The sequence below is a fragment of the Crocodylus porosus genome, unplaced genomic scaffold, assembly GCF_001723895.1.
Source record: "Crocodylus porosus isolate Cpor-Errol unplaced genomic scaffold, CroPor_comp1, whole genome shotgun sequence".
In the NCBI taxonomy this organism is placed as follows: domain Eukaryota; kingdom Metazoa; phylum Chordata; order Crocodylia; family Crocodylidae; genus Crocodylus; species Crocodylus porosus.
This window is the reverse complement of record NW_017728931.1, coordinates 54,502,209-54,515,933: the sequence shown is the minus strand read 5'-3', so window position 1 is coordinate 54,515,933 and position 13,725 is coordinate 54,502,209. Positions and strand designations below refer to the sequence as shown.

The window sequence follows — 13,725 nt, the reverse complement described above, 5'->3', positions numbered from 1 at the left end:
GTAAAGCAAGGCCATGCTGGAACCAATCCAGACCTAAATCAAACCTGCAGGCAAAGTTGAAAAAACAGGGACTACCATCAAGCTTCAAAAAACTTGTTAGTGGTTTTTTCCCCTGCCCTTCCCATTCTTTCCCATTTACACAGCTTCTGAAGAGCCCAGTCTCCACAGCATAAAGGCAGGGCTGCTTTCTATAGAACCTGCATGGACCCAAATCCCAAGCTATGAGAGTGCAACTATGCTCAGGGCACATCTACAGCTGCAAACTTACGGCACCAATAAAGCACTCACACACACACCTACACCTGCTACCTGAACTGGTGCCAGCAGAGCTGTATTTGCACAGCACTGCAGGCAGGCCAATTAGCACAGACTTGGCAGAGTCCAGCTACAAGGCCTTACAAAACAGTTATATACCTTCTGGCTTGGGAAGCAGCCACTGTTGGCATTAAATACTTCATTATCAAACACCTCTCAGTTTTACAAATATGCAAACGATCATTTCCCCTTTAACATACCAGTATGCCTATATTGCTATAAAAAAAGATATGCCATTCTCTTCACTCACGCTCACCCCTTAAAAACATTAACACATCTCAATCAAAATCCACTTCCAAATCACTGCCCTCTGCTGCTATATATACTTGCCTTTAGAGGCACTATCACATGCAACCTGCTTCCAAGCATGTCTGTTCACAACAGACAGCACCAAGCCAATTTAAGATTACCTGAAGATGGAAAATTGATAAGATACTAAACACTCTGTTCCAAAGAAAGCATTCTTTTGCTCTTCCTGAACTCTCAGACATGTTCGCTTCTTGGCAATTATCTCTCATACAAAGAAATGAATTTACTGTCTAAATGCAACAATTATTGCATACCTGGCAACACTGGTGATAGCCCACAGGCATGATATGACATGACCTATTTTAGGTGACTGCTACTTGGCAGGACAAGTCTACAGAGTAGACATGCCCCAAAAGTATTATATTGCTCTTGATCACACTGAGAAAGAGCAAAAAGGGAATTGGATCAAATACAAATTGAAATAATGGGGATTTTCAGCCATCAGCTTATAGCAGGTCAAAATAACATCCAAACAGGGTTTAAAGACGCAATTTGCCCAACAGTTGCCGAGAAGTTTAAGAGGGCATACAAGAGGGGACACACCAGGAGGTCTGAGGGGGGTTTTTAAGCCAAAGGATCCTTCAGAAAATACAAGTGTAGTCCTAAAGTGAAGCCAACTGGAGAACAAACCATGAGACAACCTCTAAAGTGAAGGGTTAGAGCAGTGGTGCTTGACCTTTTTTTAGACTTGAAACACCCGTCAGAAAATACCAGCTCTTAAACTTTCATTCATGTTTTGACTGAGGAAAATAGCATAATTCTGCTGTTGCAAAGAACCAAGAAACACCACAACAGGTCAATGTTTTTGACACAGTGGGTTCCTGTGAAACCTCTGGGTTTATCCTGTGAATCATATATAGATGTTTGCATGCCTAACAACTGTGCTAATATTGTGCAGGACCCTTAAAAAGATCTTGCAGTCCCCTGGTTGAAAAACCACTGGGTTGGAGGAAATTTACAACAACAGAAGACACTGAAACAACAAAACAGCTGCTGTATAGACACCAAAACAGGAAGCCTCTAAATGGCATACCATAAATGTAATGAGACCAAGACAAGTTATACTGTCTCTTTACATCGGTCTTCAGCAGAGAGGATGCTGTGGAACTGTATCTGCAGGAGCTGGAACAAGGAGTAGACTTGAGAACAACAACAACAACAAACAAAAAAACCCCCAAAAAACCACAAGGACTCACTGAATCTAAAGGAATTTTAACATGAAGCCATGGAGCTCCAGAAAATGCTATACTGATCTTTAGAAAATGCACTGAGGTGACTGCTAGGAGTTTCAGACATGAGTTCTCTGGTAAGATAACTGGTTAAAAAAATTAATAATACACAACATATTGGTTCAAATAACAGACCATAAAGGAAGATCCAGTCTCATCTACTAGAGTTCTTCAAGCACCTTGACCAAATAATAGGTAAATGAAAGCTATTTGCTATTATTTATCTAGATTTCCAAGAAGATCCTGATGGGCATCCTTCATGATCAGCTACAAAAGAAACAGTGAATGATCAAATGAGCAAGAATAACTGATGGCATAGGCTTCAAGAAGGACATTCAATAATTGTCTATTGCAGGGCTTTACGCTTTTCCCTGAAAAACTTAAGTTCTAACCATAACCATCAACAGCACCTTGGACTGTCTCACACAGGGAAGTACAAATACTAACCTGGCAGGAGATACTAGTCATTTGCCCGATGGAAAGTATAAGTCCTTCCCAAGCAACTTTCTAGTCTTATTTTGCAAACTTAAGATGCCCAAGAAAAGATTTGGTGTTTGTAGGTATTTCTAGAAACAGACCCTCTGAAAAGCCCCAGTGGGTCTGGACATCCCCTACTGTCCAAAGCCTTCCACTCAATTTAATAAAAGGCTATTCCAAAATAGTGGCTCAAAAACAGTAGGTGCGCTGAAAAGGCTCTTAATAGACACACTTGACACAGGATCTGGTGACACCATTTGCCTTTATTACGTAGCTTGCTCCCTAGCTCTTGGACAGAGTACATTATTGGACACATCTCAACAGCAGCAGAAGCATTCCCCTTAGCCTATCACCAGCTACATTTTTTTTTAAAACAGCAAAGCGTCCCTACTCCTAACTCCATTTGGATAAATAAGCCTCTCATATAGGACACAAAACAAAGCCCCAACAAAAAAAAAAAGCTACAGTATATACACATAAAAAAGTGTAGGGATAGACAGCAGATCCATAAATAACAGTGTATAAAAACAGGCATATAGAAAGAGGCACCTTGCATCAAAGGGAGAAATGCCAGCTATGGGAAAGAACACACATCACAAGAGTAACCTGGCACAAGCCACTTGCAACAGGCCTCTAGAAACAACTACTGCCCTCAACACATCTAATTAAATCACACCACCTCCAACTCGCCTCTTTCAGTTGATGATCCCCTACAGTGCATTGTCTAGTATTTTGTTCATCTGCTTGAGGAGCAATGGGCACAGATCGCCCACTTCCCTCGTGTTCCGTCTCTTGCTCTGGCTCTACTTACTGCCAGTGGCAATGGATGCTGAACTCCCTCCCTCCCTGCTGCTGCCATCTCCCTAGTTGTGCAAAGCTTTCCAAGGATTGCACACAGGCTAGCCACAGTTTGAAGTGACACAGGAGGATGCTACATGCAGAGATAAAGAGAATTCCATAGGTGTTAAAATGGGTCCAAGGCCAAGGCATCTTTGTGGCAGTGGCATGCATGAAAATAAGAGCGCTGGTGTAATTCCATACTGGAGGACTGAGAACACATTAACCTCTCCCATAACAAATGGTATCCCTGTCCTGCCTGACCAGCCAAGGAGCTGTCCTATCAAGTAATAAAAAGTATCACCCATTCTAAAGCTGAGCCCCCCAGGTAAGTTAATCACATCAGGCCATGCTCAGGATGGGAATGAAAAGCAGCAGCAGTAGCTCACTGCCTTTAGAGTATCATGTATATTTATGTATAGAGGCACACCCACACACTGGAGGCCTGAAGGCCACCCTTGAACTGTGGGCTTCTGACATAAAAAGGGAGAACTAGAAGAATGACCTTAGAATGTCTGCCCCCACAGAGAGGAACACACATATGCTGAGGCAACCACAGTAGTTTTCATTTAAAAAAATAATTATTACCATTATATGTTTCTCCCATGAGAAGCTCTCCATTAAGAGCAGGAGACGGGTGGCGTTTGCTGCAGCCTCCAGAATCTGCTGCTGTCCAAGGAACATGCTGCAGCACTCTTAAGTAAGTGCATGGCTTGCTCTGGGGGTGAGGAATTGCCATCAGGAATAGTAACATCTGGTGCAAGGAACAGTGTTTCCCAGAGCAGTAAGGAGCTGTGGTGTCCTAAACTCCCTCACTCCCAAAGCACACTAGAACCAAGGTCAGAGGAACCCCCATGTATCAGATGACAACCTTTCTGTTACAGTCCCCAAAGCTTGCTCCTGCTCCGAGAAGAGTCTGGTGATACAAAACAGGGTAGGTCTAGAAGTGACAATGTTCTAGGGTGATATTGTAGCCGTGATGGTCCAGGAAAAATGCAAGAGGCAAGGGCTTTGTGGGTGGTATCTTTTATTGGACCAACTGCATAGTTGAGAGGGATGCAGGAAAGCTTCTAGGTACCACGTACCCTTCCTCAGGCCCCTGGTATCCAAGAGCTTGCCTGTAACCCACCCAACTATACAGCTGATCCAATAAGAGATAATCACCCATAAAAACTGTTGCCTCTCAATAGATCTAGAAGTATTTTACCAAACTCAGAGTTCTGGCTTCTGCAAGGAGGCATCAGGATGCATAACAAAGGTCTGCAAACATCTGAGGGGAAGAGGACTGCATCAAGCACCTGTGTAGTTCTAGCTATACATGTACATACAGTGCATGCACACAGATGCAGCAATACATTCCCATGAAGCATTTGCTTTCTCTCAACTCTCATGACACAATATGTCAGGCAAGTTTTTGGACAAAAGCAGTGGGAGGAATGGGGAGAAAGGGTAGCCTGGGTGACTACTGTCTATCCCCGGGGCTCTTTGAATGTCACGATTTGCTACTACTGCAGCAGGCACCAAGTTAAATGTGAATTCCTAACCCTCATGAATTCTGGCTACCGACTAGCCAGCATCCATGGGGACATGGACATGGGAAAGCAGGGTGTCTCCATACACACCCCCAAGACCCAAGCCTTGAATTTAATGAAATATAAAATCTTGATATATTAAAATAAAAATTTTAATCTGCACCCAGGCAGTTCTACTCCTTCCCCCTCAGGTCATGTCTCCACGTACTCTATAACCCTTCTTCCTTTCTTCCTAGGCACAGCCTCTGCATTCACTGCAGCTGATGCCAGACTGACTCCAGAGTCCGGGCACCCCATGCAAAGGAGGCGGGGGGGCAGCTCTAGCCTGAAGGAAGAGGGACAGAAGGCAGAGAGGACGAGGAGAGAGGCCTACTGCAACAGACAGCTCCCTACATCTTGTAAAGTCACAGATGTTGCTATAAAACAAACAAAATACACAACCGTATAAAAACTGCAGAGAGCTGTCCTTGGCTGGTGCTAGCCTCACATGCCTCTCCCAGAGCTCTTCCAGAAATGCATTTATAGAAAAAGGCTCTAATAAAAACACAGTCTCAGGAAACACCCCTTGAGGAGAGGCAAAGGGCTCTCCTCAAGCTAACCTGTAGGTAGAGAGTTGTCTTGGATGCTGGTATCACCTTGGAATAAGTTCAGGGCAGATCCCTAGGTGCCCCACCCTCACCAGAGGGTCCTTTCTGCAGATTTTTGGGAAGGGAAGAAGGGAAACAGCCCCTCAGTAGACCCAAGAAGTGCCACTGGGGCTGCAGGCTTCTTCTCAGCAAGGATGAACACCAGCACTCAGCTAGGACCATTGGGGTGGCCAGGGACGAGGGGAGGGCTGCAACCATCACTGGCCCGACTGATTACACAAGCAAGCCACATGGCAGTGCTGGGTGGCTGACAGTGGCTTGCAGGGTTAATGCCTGGGCTAAGTTATAAAGCCCTCCCCTGCCCAGCGTGATTCCACTTGCACAGTCCTAACCTAGAACTGTTTGCTCTACAAAGAGGTATAAGGGGCGAGTCCAGAGGGACTGTTCTCAAGGCTGCCTGTGTCTCTTAGAGCCCCTGCGTGATAGAGCCCTGCCTGCTGGGATTAGGAGGCGGCAATCGCAGTGCCCCCACTCAGTTTGACGATCATCTGCTGGCAGTCATTGCAGGAGCGCTTGTCCCCCACCTTCTCCAATGTGCGGGCTGCCTCGGCCAGCAGAACTGCACGCTGGCCAGGGGAAGAAAGGAAGGACAGTGGAAGGTGGCGGCAGGCCAGGAGGATTGCTGTAGCTCGCTCTCTCTGTCCAGGCAGGATGTCCAGCTCACCTGTGCAAAAAAAATACTGCAATGAAGCTCCGAATACCTATAACCCCTTGGTCCAAAGAAGCCCTCAGCCCTCTGAAATAGAAGGCAGGGTACACACCAGTCCTCACTGTAAGGCTCCTCTGAGCCGGTGAAATAGCTGCCAAGGTTCATATGTTACACAGGAGAGGAGGGACAAGAGCTCTCTTAGCAGGACACCAAGAGTGTGTTTTAAGTTAGGAGGTGGTGTCAGCTTCTTAAGAATGTGCCCAGGATTTCAGAGTGAACAGCCTGCTTCTGAAGAAAACATTGACCAGGTCTTGGGGGGAAAGGAAAAAAAAAAAAAAAGGCCCGTGCTTCCTTTATGGTTTTAACACTTTCTAGCACTAATGCCAGGGATAAGCAAAAACATTTCCTTATCTAGTCCTGAAGGATCTTTGAGATCAGCACAATACCCAAAGTCTCAAATATCAGCCTTCCTTCTGAATTCCCTGACTTCCTCCTTAGAAGAAAGAGTTCAGTGCAGAGCAACAAAAATGATTAGGGGCCTAAGAAACAGGGCTTTGGAGGAAGAGCTGAAAGACCTAGGGTTATATAGTCTATATCGCTTTGAAGTGTTCCAAGCCCTGCCCTGTGATAATGCCATTCTTGTTACTGGTTTCAGTTGCTAAACCATTTCAGCTAACTGTGGCAGGACCTTCTGCAGGCAGCTACAGAGGCCTCACAAGAACCCACTCAAGCCAGGAGTTCTCAACATGAGAAGCCACCTGAGGCATTAACTGAAACAACTTGCAGGTAACAGCTGTGCACATGTGCAGGTGGCATGCACTGGGAGTCAGGCATTTGCAAGTGTGAAGAACTGCAGCGGATTAACTGAAAGGTAAACGTGCCACAGTTGAGGAAGGGCTTTTTCAAGGTGCCATCACACACTTGCAGCTTTCTTAAAAAAAATCAGGACAGCTTCACCTGCCACAGGTTAACCATGCATGTATCCACAGCCTCACAGCTGCTGGCTTCAGGACAATCTAAGAGGCCCCAGTGTCAGCAAACTGTAATTACCACATTTGCTTCATTCAGCAGTCACTGCTGATGTGCATCATGCTGGGCAGCTTGCACCAGTTCCTCACATTAAGGCTTGTCCAATAAATAGCCTCTTTCTTACTAAACATAGCAGAGATGGCTGCAACAGTCTCCTCTCCCAACAGGAAGCCTGTTCGCAAGATGAGGGGGCTGCAGATTAGGACTGTGACTCACCGTGCTTACTGGTCTGGGGGGGGCGCCGCCGCAGGCTGTGCTCTAGAAGTTGGTGGGTGCGGGTAGGGCTGGCACCAGCCATGAGGCGCACAGTGGCCTCATGCAAAAACACCTGGGAGGAGCAAGAGAAGAAGGCAACACCAGCCAGCCATGGACCAGAGATCACACAGTCCTACCAACAGCAGAACAAGGGCATCGTACCCATCCCACCCCTTGGCTTCCCATCCCACAGCCAGGGTCCTCTTCTGCAGTCCCAATGCAAGGCAGGGCAGAAGGCATGGGACAAGACAAAAAACAAGGCTGTTATGCTAGTGGATTGAAGGGAAGGAGGGGAAGGGGTTGGCTGGAAATAGGCAGGAGTACACAGGGACTGCAAAAAAGGGCCGAAACCAGGAAGCCCAATCCCTTCCCACCCCTAGGCATGCTCCTCAGCTCAGCTACCACTTCAGCAAGAGCCAGACATGAAACCCAAGGACCAGAGGAAGCCCTGTCATTAGTGCTATTAAAGCAGTGCTGCCAGTATGTGTATCCAGATTAGACTGGTTACAGTTCTGGGGACTCGCTAAGGAAAAAGGAAGTGGATGCAGAGGTACAACCCTGGGGAAAATAAGTCCCACCCCATTTTCTCTAGCCACTGCCTCAGACTACCTGGTAAAGCCAGAATATTTCACACAGATTATCAACCCTATCAGAGGGGGAAGGGCTCTCTTACTCTCTCACCACCAAGGGAAAGACTGTTAGTGGCTGGAGACACAAGAGCTCCACATACCATCCCCAGTCCTCTCATCCACATCAGACCTTAAAACCTCAAGCATTAAAGCTTCCACCAGCACCCTGGGGCATGCACCCTGAAGTTGTGTTGCACAGCGCATGCTAACATCAAGCACTGCACTACTTCCCCCCAAGATCAACGGCAAGGAAGAAGCAGGACCTTACCTTGCGGTAGGCAGGCCTGAAGCCATGAGCCAGCTTGCGCAAGCTGCCAAGGTCGCGCTGGAACCCTGTCAGCTCTGAGGCCGAGGCATGGTAAGTCTCCCCCAGGGTCTGGCTGGAGTTGGCCTGCTTCTGCCACAGGCTGGTGCGTAGAGAGAGCAACAAGTCGCAGGCTAGCAATTGGATCATCTGGAAGGAGCCCCCCAAAAAACAGTAGGTAAGGAATGTGATCTAGTGACAGCCTGTCCACTGGTATGGGCCCTGGCCCATGGCAAGATGATGCAGGGCCTCTGCCAAGACCTACTCACCTGAGCAGGACCATTTCACTAACCGTACCTTTCCTCAGTGGAGCAACTGATAGCTCTGGAAGAATCAAGCCCATTCCCTAGCCTCAATGCCAGCACAGCAGGGGCAGGCCTTGCTTGCACAGCCCTGCCTAGACTTACCATTCCTAGAGGAGGGAGCTCCCTCCCCCTTAGGAACCTCTGCTGAAGCTGAACATGCAGGACCATCCATCCCCCAGGTCTGCAATGCAGACACCTCGTGACAGGAAGCAGATAAAGACCCAAACCCACTGTAGATTCATAGATTGTAAGGGGCTGGAAGGGACCTTCATTGAGTCCAGCCCCCATATACCAGACAGGAAAGACAACTGGGGTCAATCTCTTCTTGAAGATTTCCAGAGTAGGTGAGACTGCACCACTTCTGGAGGGAGTTGATTCCAGTCTGGACACCTTAACAGTAGGAAAAACTTCACAGTTAAGCCTGAAACGGCCTTCCAAGAGTTTGTGGCCATTACTCCTCGTCTTCCCCAAGGGCGCCCTGGTGAACAGTTTTTCATCAAGCCCTTGATGTAGTCCCCAATATAGCAGTAAGCTGTTACCAAGTCCTCTCTCAGTCTTCTCTTTTTTAGGCTGAAGAGACCCAAGTCCCCCAGCCTTTCCTCGTACAGCTTGCCTTGCAAGTCTCCGATCATATAGGTGGCTCTTCTCTGGACTCTCTCAAGAGTTTCCACATCCTAGTTGCAATGCGGCACCCAGAAATGGACACAGTACTCCAGCTGCGGTCTCACCAATGCTAAGTAAAGCGGAAGAATCACTTTCTTGGTTTTGCTTGAGATGCACCGATTGATGCATGCCAGAGTATTGCTTGCCTTGCTAGCTACAGCTGCACACTGATGGCTCATGTTCATACTATGGTCCATTATTACCCCTAGGTCTCTTTAGTTATGGTGTTACACAGTTTGACGCCAACAAGCCGGGAAGTATGTTGGGGATTGATCATCCCCAGGTGGAGCACTTCACACTTCTCAATGTTGAACTTCATCTGGTTCCAATCCGCCCAACTTGCCAGTCTGTCTAGATCCACCTGTATCTGCAGCCTATTTTCAAGCAAGACCACGCTCCCCTATAACCTAGTGTCATCCACAAACTTGGCCAGTGAGCTCTTCACCCCCAAAATGATCTAGATGGGGATGGTCCTGCTTTGAGAAGGAGGTTGGACTAGATGTGACCTCCTGAGGTCCCTTCCCACCCTCATTTTCTATGATTATCTCAAGCCCTTTTCTGATCCCCAAGCCATCATCCATCAACTTGCAGGCAGAGCCTGTGCTCTCGGCTCACAGATACATTACTTTGCATTTGGCCACATTAGAACAGGTTTTGTGGATGGTAACTCTCTCATCAGAGAACTCGAACCCTTGCGTACAAGTCACCTGTTCCCCTTGCACCATCTGCAGACTTCACCAGGAATAATTTACACTGATAGATCCTTGATCAAATACAGCCCTGGGGTGGAGCAACAGCAAGGTCACTAACATCCCACTCCCGTTAGCCACCATGTTTTGAGATTTGTCAGAGAGTGACTTGTAATCTGTCTGATGTGCCCTATCTGCTTTGCACAGGGCCAGGATTTTTCACCATAGTGTCATGTGGTATGAAGTCAAGGCCTGTAGATAAAGCCAAAGATCCAAACTACCTTCACATGGCGCTAAGCACTCAAAGGCAAGACTCTGTATTTTACCAGCCTGCTAGAGCAGGGATGCTCAAACCCTGGCCCACAGGCCAAACCTGGTCCTTTCCTCTGGCCCACGTGGTTCTCTGTGCTGGATCAGGCCCAGTGCTCCCTTGCCCATGTGGGGCCCAGGGATGGCACATAAGACTAGGCAGAGGCACTGTAATCCTGGCATTCGGGACCAGTCCAAGGTGGTGTGGCGCCCCAGAGCCCAATCCCAGCATGTGGGACTGGGTGGAGGCAGCAGCCTGCCCCCCTCCCCCACCCAGAGTCTGATCCCAGTAAGTGATGGCAGCACCGGATGTCAGGGCCAGATTCTGGTGCATGGGGTCCAATTTGGCCCAGAGAACGTTCCCAGACCTCTCATCTGGCCCACAGGGCCGAAAGGGTGAGCACCACTGTGCTAGAACCATCTGATCTCAGATAATTAATGGCGAGCTGATGTAAGCAGCATCAGCTCACCTAGCACCCTTAAAGCTACAGGCTGTATGACACCTGTGCCTGAAGCAAGCCACCACCTGAAGCACCCTTTGGTGGTATGGGCAGGTCCCAATTTATCACTCCAACAAGCTACGGAAGAGACATAACCACAATTAACACTTGGTTTTATCAACCACCTAAATGGAAGATATTCTCCAGAGACATCTCTGCAGCCCTCTGCTGACAGGCAAGTTTGTGTGCAGAAAGAACAGCCACCCAACCCAGCTAAGCCAGGCTGTCCTCCCAAGGTGACACTATAGACCATGTATTTGAATTTCATGCCAAGCTGGCACAGTGAATAGAATCTGCAGCACCTGAGTCATCTCTGAAGGCCTCACCAGCCCTAGCTCACTGAGCTTGAGCTCTACCAGCCAAAGTGAATATGGCTTACACCCCAAGAGAGCTCTACCACCTGCAGGAAGATGATGCCTTGTCATAGCCTCATCTGCTGCAAAATTCCCCTGTGCTCCATACGAGGCTGCTTCCAAACATGGCATGGATGAGGAGGCAGGGAAGGAGAAAGGGCATTATTCTAGGTAATCAAGAGATCCTACCTGCACTGCAGACATGAAGAGTGCCTCTGTACTGCACTGCAGGAACATTGCAGATACTACCAGAACATGCAATGCAACTACAATGCACTACAGCGGTCACCCAGGAGTAACAGAGGGATCCAGGGCCCAGTGTCCTACATGCCCTGCAGGAAAGCCCCAACTCTATGCTGTCCTGAAAAAGACACACATATGCATATGGGCAGAGAAGTTTAGCAGTCTCACTTCTGTCACAGAGGGGAGTCTGTGAAGTTCAGACCACTGCAAGTGCCTGGCTCAGAGAGACCAGAGTTGTTGATGTAAAGCCCCTTCTTTACAGTTATCAGTGGCCTTATCCAGAATGGGACAGAGATGAGGCTTCTATGGGAGCAACTGAATGAGGAGATGGGGCCAAGAGAGACAAGTGGCAAAACAGGAAAACAGGCACAGGCAAGCACCCAGCTGAGACCAGGCTTGGGAAAACGGGCATATGAGCACAGCACGTCATCAGGCAGAAGTTAGGGAAGCTAAGGAAGTTCAGTCCTCTTCCAGCCACAAACTTGGGAGAACTGAATGTAGAGGAGGAATGGAGTCCTTCTCTAGCCTGGAGCCCAGCCAAATAAGGAAATGACAGAAGACCACAAGCCCTAGTAAAAACTACCAGGTATTTTCATGTAGGAAAGCAGGAAGGAAGCATAACCTAATAGTCATCATCACTCAGCATCTTGGCCCTTACATTGTTGAGGCCAGCGCTGGAGACACCGCTGCTCATGTTAAGGCTGTTCCACAAGTGGCTGCTGGCCCTCTCACTATGAGCGAATGAGCTCTGCTGCCCATCCACCTTCCCAGACAGGGAGGCCTGCATGGCTTTGCACAGGTAGAAGACAGCTTTCACCAGGGCATTTCTGAAAGAGAAATAGGACAAGGCTTTCAAACTGAATGACTGCCATGCTGTGAGAAGGGTTAGCCTCAGCACTTGCTCTACAAGATCTCATGACTTTGACATGGCTAGCCTTGCACCTTCAGGGAGTCCCACTGAACAGGCTTCTAATCCTATGGGAAATGTGCTGTCTCAGCCTTTCCTCCCTCTCCCTCTGTCCAGATCCCCAAGAGACCATGACCTGACAGAAGCAGACTGTCAACCTGAAGAAGCCAGGCACATACATGGAAAGGATGCTGCACTGGCAAAGCTAAGGGCATGGCAGCACTCTCCATGACAAAGCTTGCGTCTGTACAAACGCGAGTAGCTCCCTAAACACTGAGCTTCCATCTACAAAAGCCTATGCCAACAAAACTAGATGGGGTTTTCATCACACTGAATCATACTAGATGCAGCTGCATTACTCATAGGGCACATTCGTATCCACTGAATGAAAGGAGATTATCAACGCCCAAAGGACTCAAAGGACAGGACCAAGCTTAGCATCGCAATCTTCTCCCTAGCCCATGTTTGGGTATGACATTCCCTCCAGATCCTAACACACTGGCCAAGCCACTGCACACAAGCCCTGGCCCACATATCTGTTCTAGACTAGCAGATACCTGCTCTAAGGAACACCTGCTTCTGCCCAAGGTTTTTAGGGGCATGAGGTATTTGGGGGTTTTGGAGGAAGGGTTCTAAATAAGCTAATTTCCTGAAAGGTCTGGTGGTTCAGAGAAGGAGTGAGGCCCACGCACTCCGATGTCTCCAGCGCTTTGGGCATGCGCTCCACCTCCGTGAAGTGTGACCGCACAGCTGCATCATCCCCTCTGTGCCAACTGATCGCCATGGCAATTGCTGCTGACCACCATCTGCACACCACGTCAGGGCCTAGGAAAACAGAACACCAGATTGGAACTGGAGAAGAACACAACAGGCTACACCAAGTAGATGAAAGGCTGTGGCCTGAGCTCTTAGTGCCTACTGCCAAGACTAATTCTGAAGGACTTGTTGGGGTCAGTATATAAATAAAAGATTATTTCACCCAGCACTTAAATGCAGGTGTCCTCAGAGTAAGTTGCTAGGACACCCAGACAGCACACAGCAACACTGGCACAAGTAGCAAAAGCCACTGTATCAAACTGAAACTGCAAGGGAAATTGAAGGTCTTTTTAATTTAGCTACAGCTAATCCCCATCTCCTTAAAAAAAGTCAAGATCTTTAGAGGGCAGAAGGCAGAATCTCAGCATTATCATCTCAACCCAAGAACACCTTGTTGGACCTGGTGCTGGCCACGGGTGACAAGCTGGTGAGGCGGCTGCAGGTGCTCGGCCACCTGGGCGACAGTGATCATCGCCTGCTGGAATTCACCATCCAGCGCAAGGTAGCAAAGGCCTGCAGCAAGGCAGCAGCCCTAGATTTCAGGAGGGAGGACTTCAATGAGCTAAGAAGAATAGTCAGGGAAGCACTGGGGTCCCAGAGGGGAGGGGAGCCAGGTGTCCAAGAAGAGTGGTCACTCCTTAAGGAGACGATCCTCCAAGCCCAAAGGGAGGTAATCCTAACACGGATCAAAAGGGAGCAGGAGGGCACAAAAGCCCCCATGGCTCACC

General features: G+C 48.3%; 1 protein-coding gene across 2 annotated transcripts in view; it reads right to left on the bottom strand.

Moving 5' to 3' along the window:
- Positions 1-2,575: 2,575 nt before the first annotated feature.
- The window catches only part of SREBF2 (sterol regulatory element binding transcription factor 2), a 36,888-nt gene continuing 25,738 nt past the window's right edge, over positions 2,576-13,725 (bottom strand). For both annotated transcript variants that reach the window (XM_019545037.1, XM_019545038.1), the window contains exons 15-19: positions 12,874-13,006; positions 11,933-12,101; positions 8,177-8,362; positions 7,241-7,352; positions 2,576-6,010 (exon numbers count right to left, since the gene is read on the bottom strand). In XM_019545037.1, the coding sequence (XP_019400582.1) occupies positions 5,790-6,010; positions 7,241-7,352; positions 8,177-8,362; positions 11,933-12,101; positions 12,874-13,006 (821 nt within the window). In that variant the 3' untranslated portion in view covers positions 2,576-5,789. The remainder of the gene's footprint in view (positions 6,011-7,240; positions 7,353-8,176; positions 8,363-11,932; positions 12,102-12,873; positions 13,007-13,725) is intronic.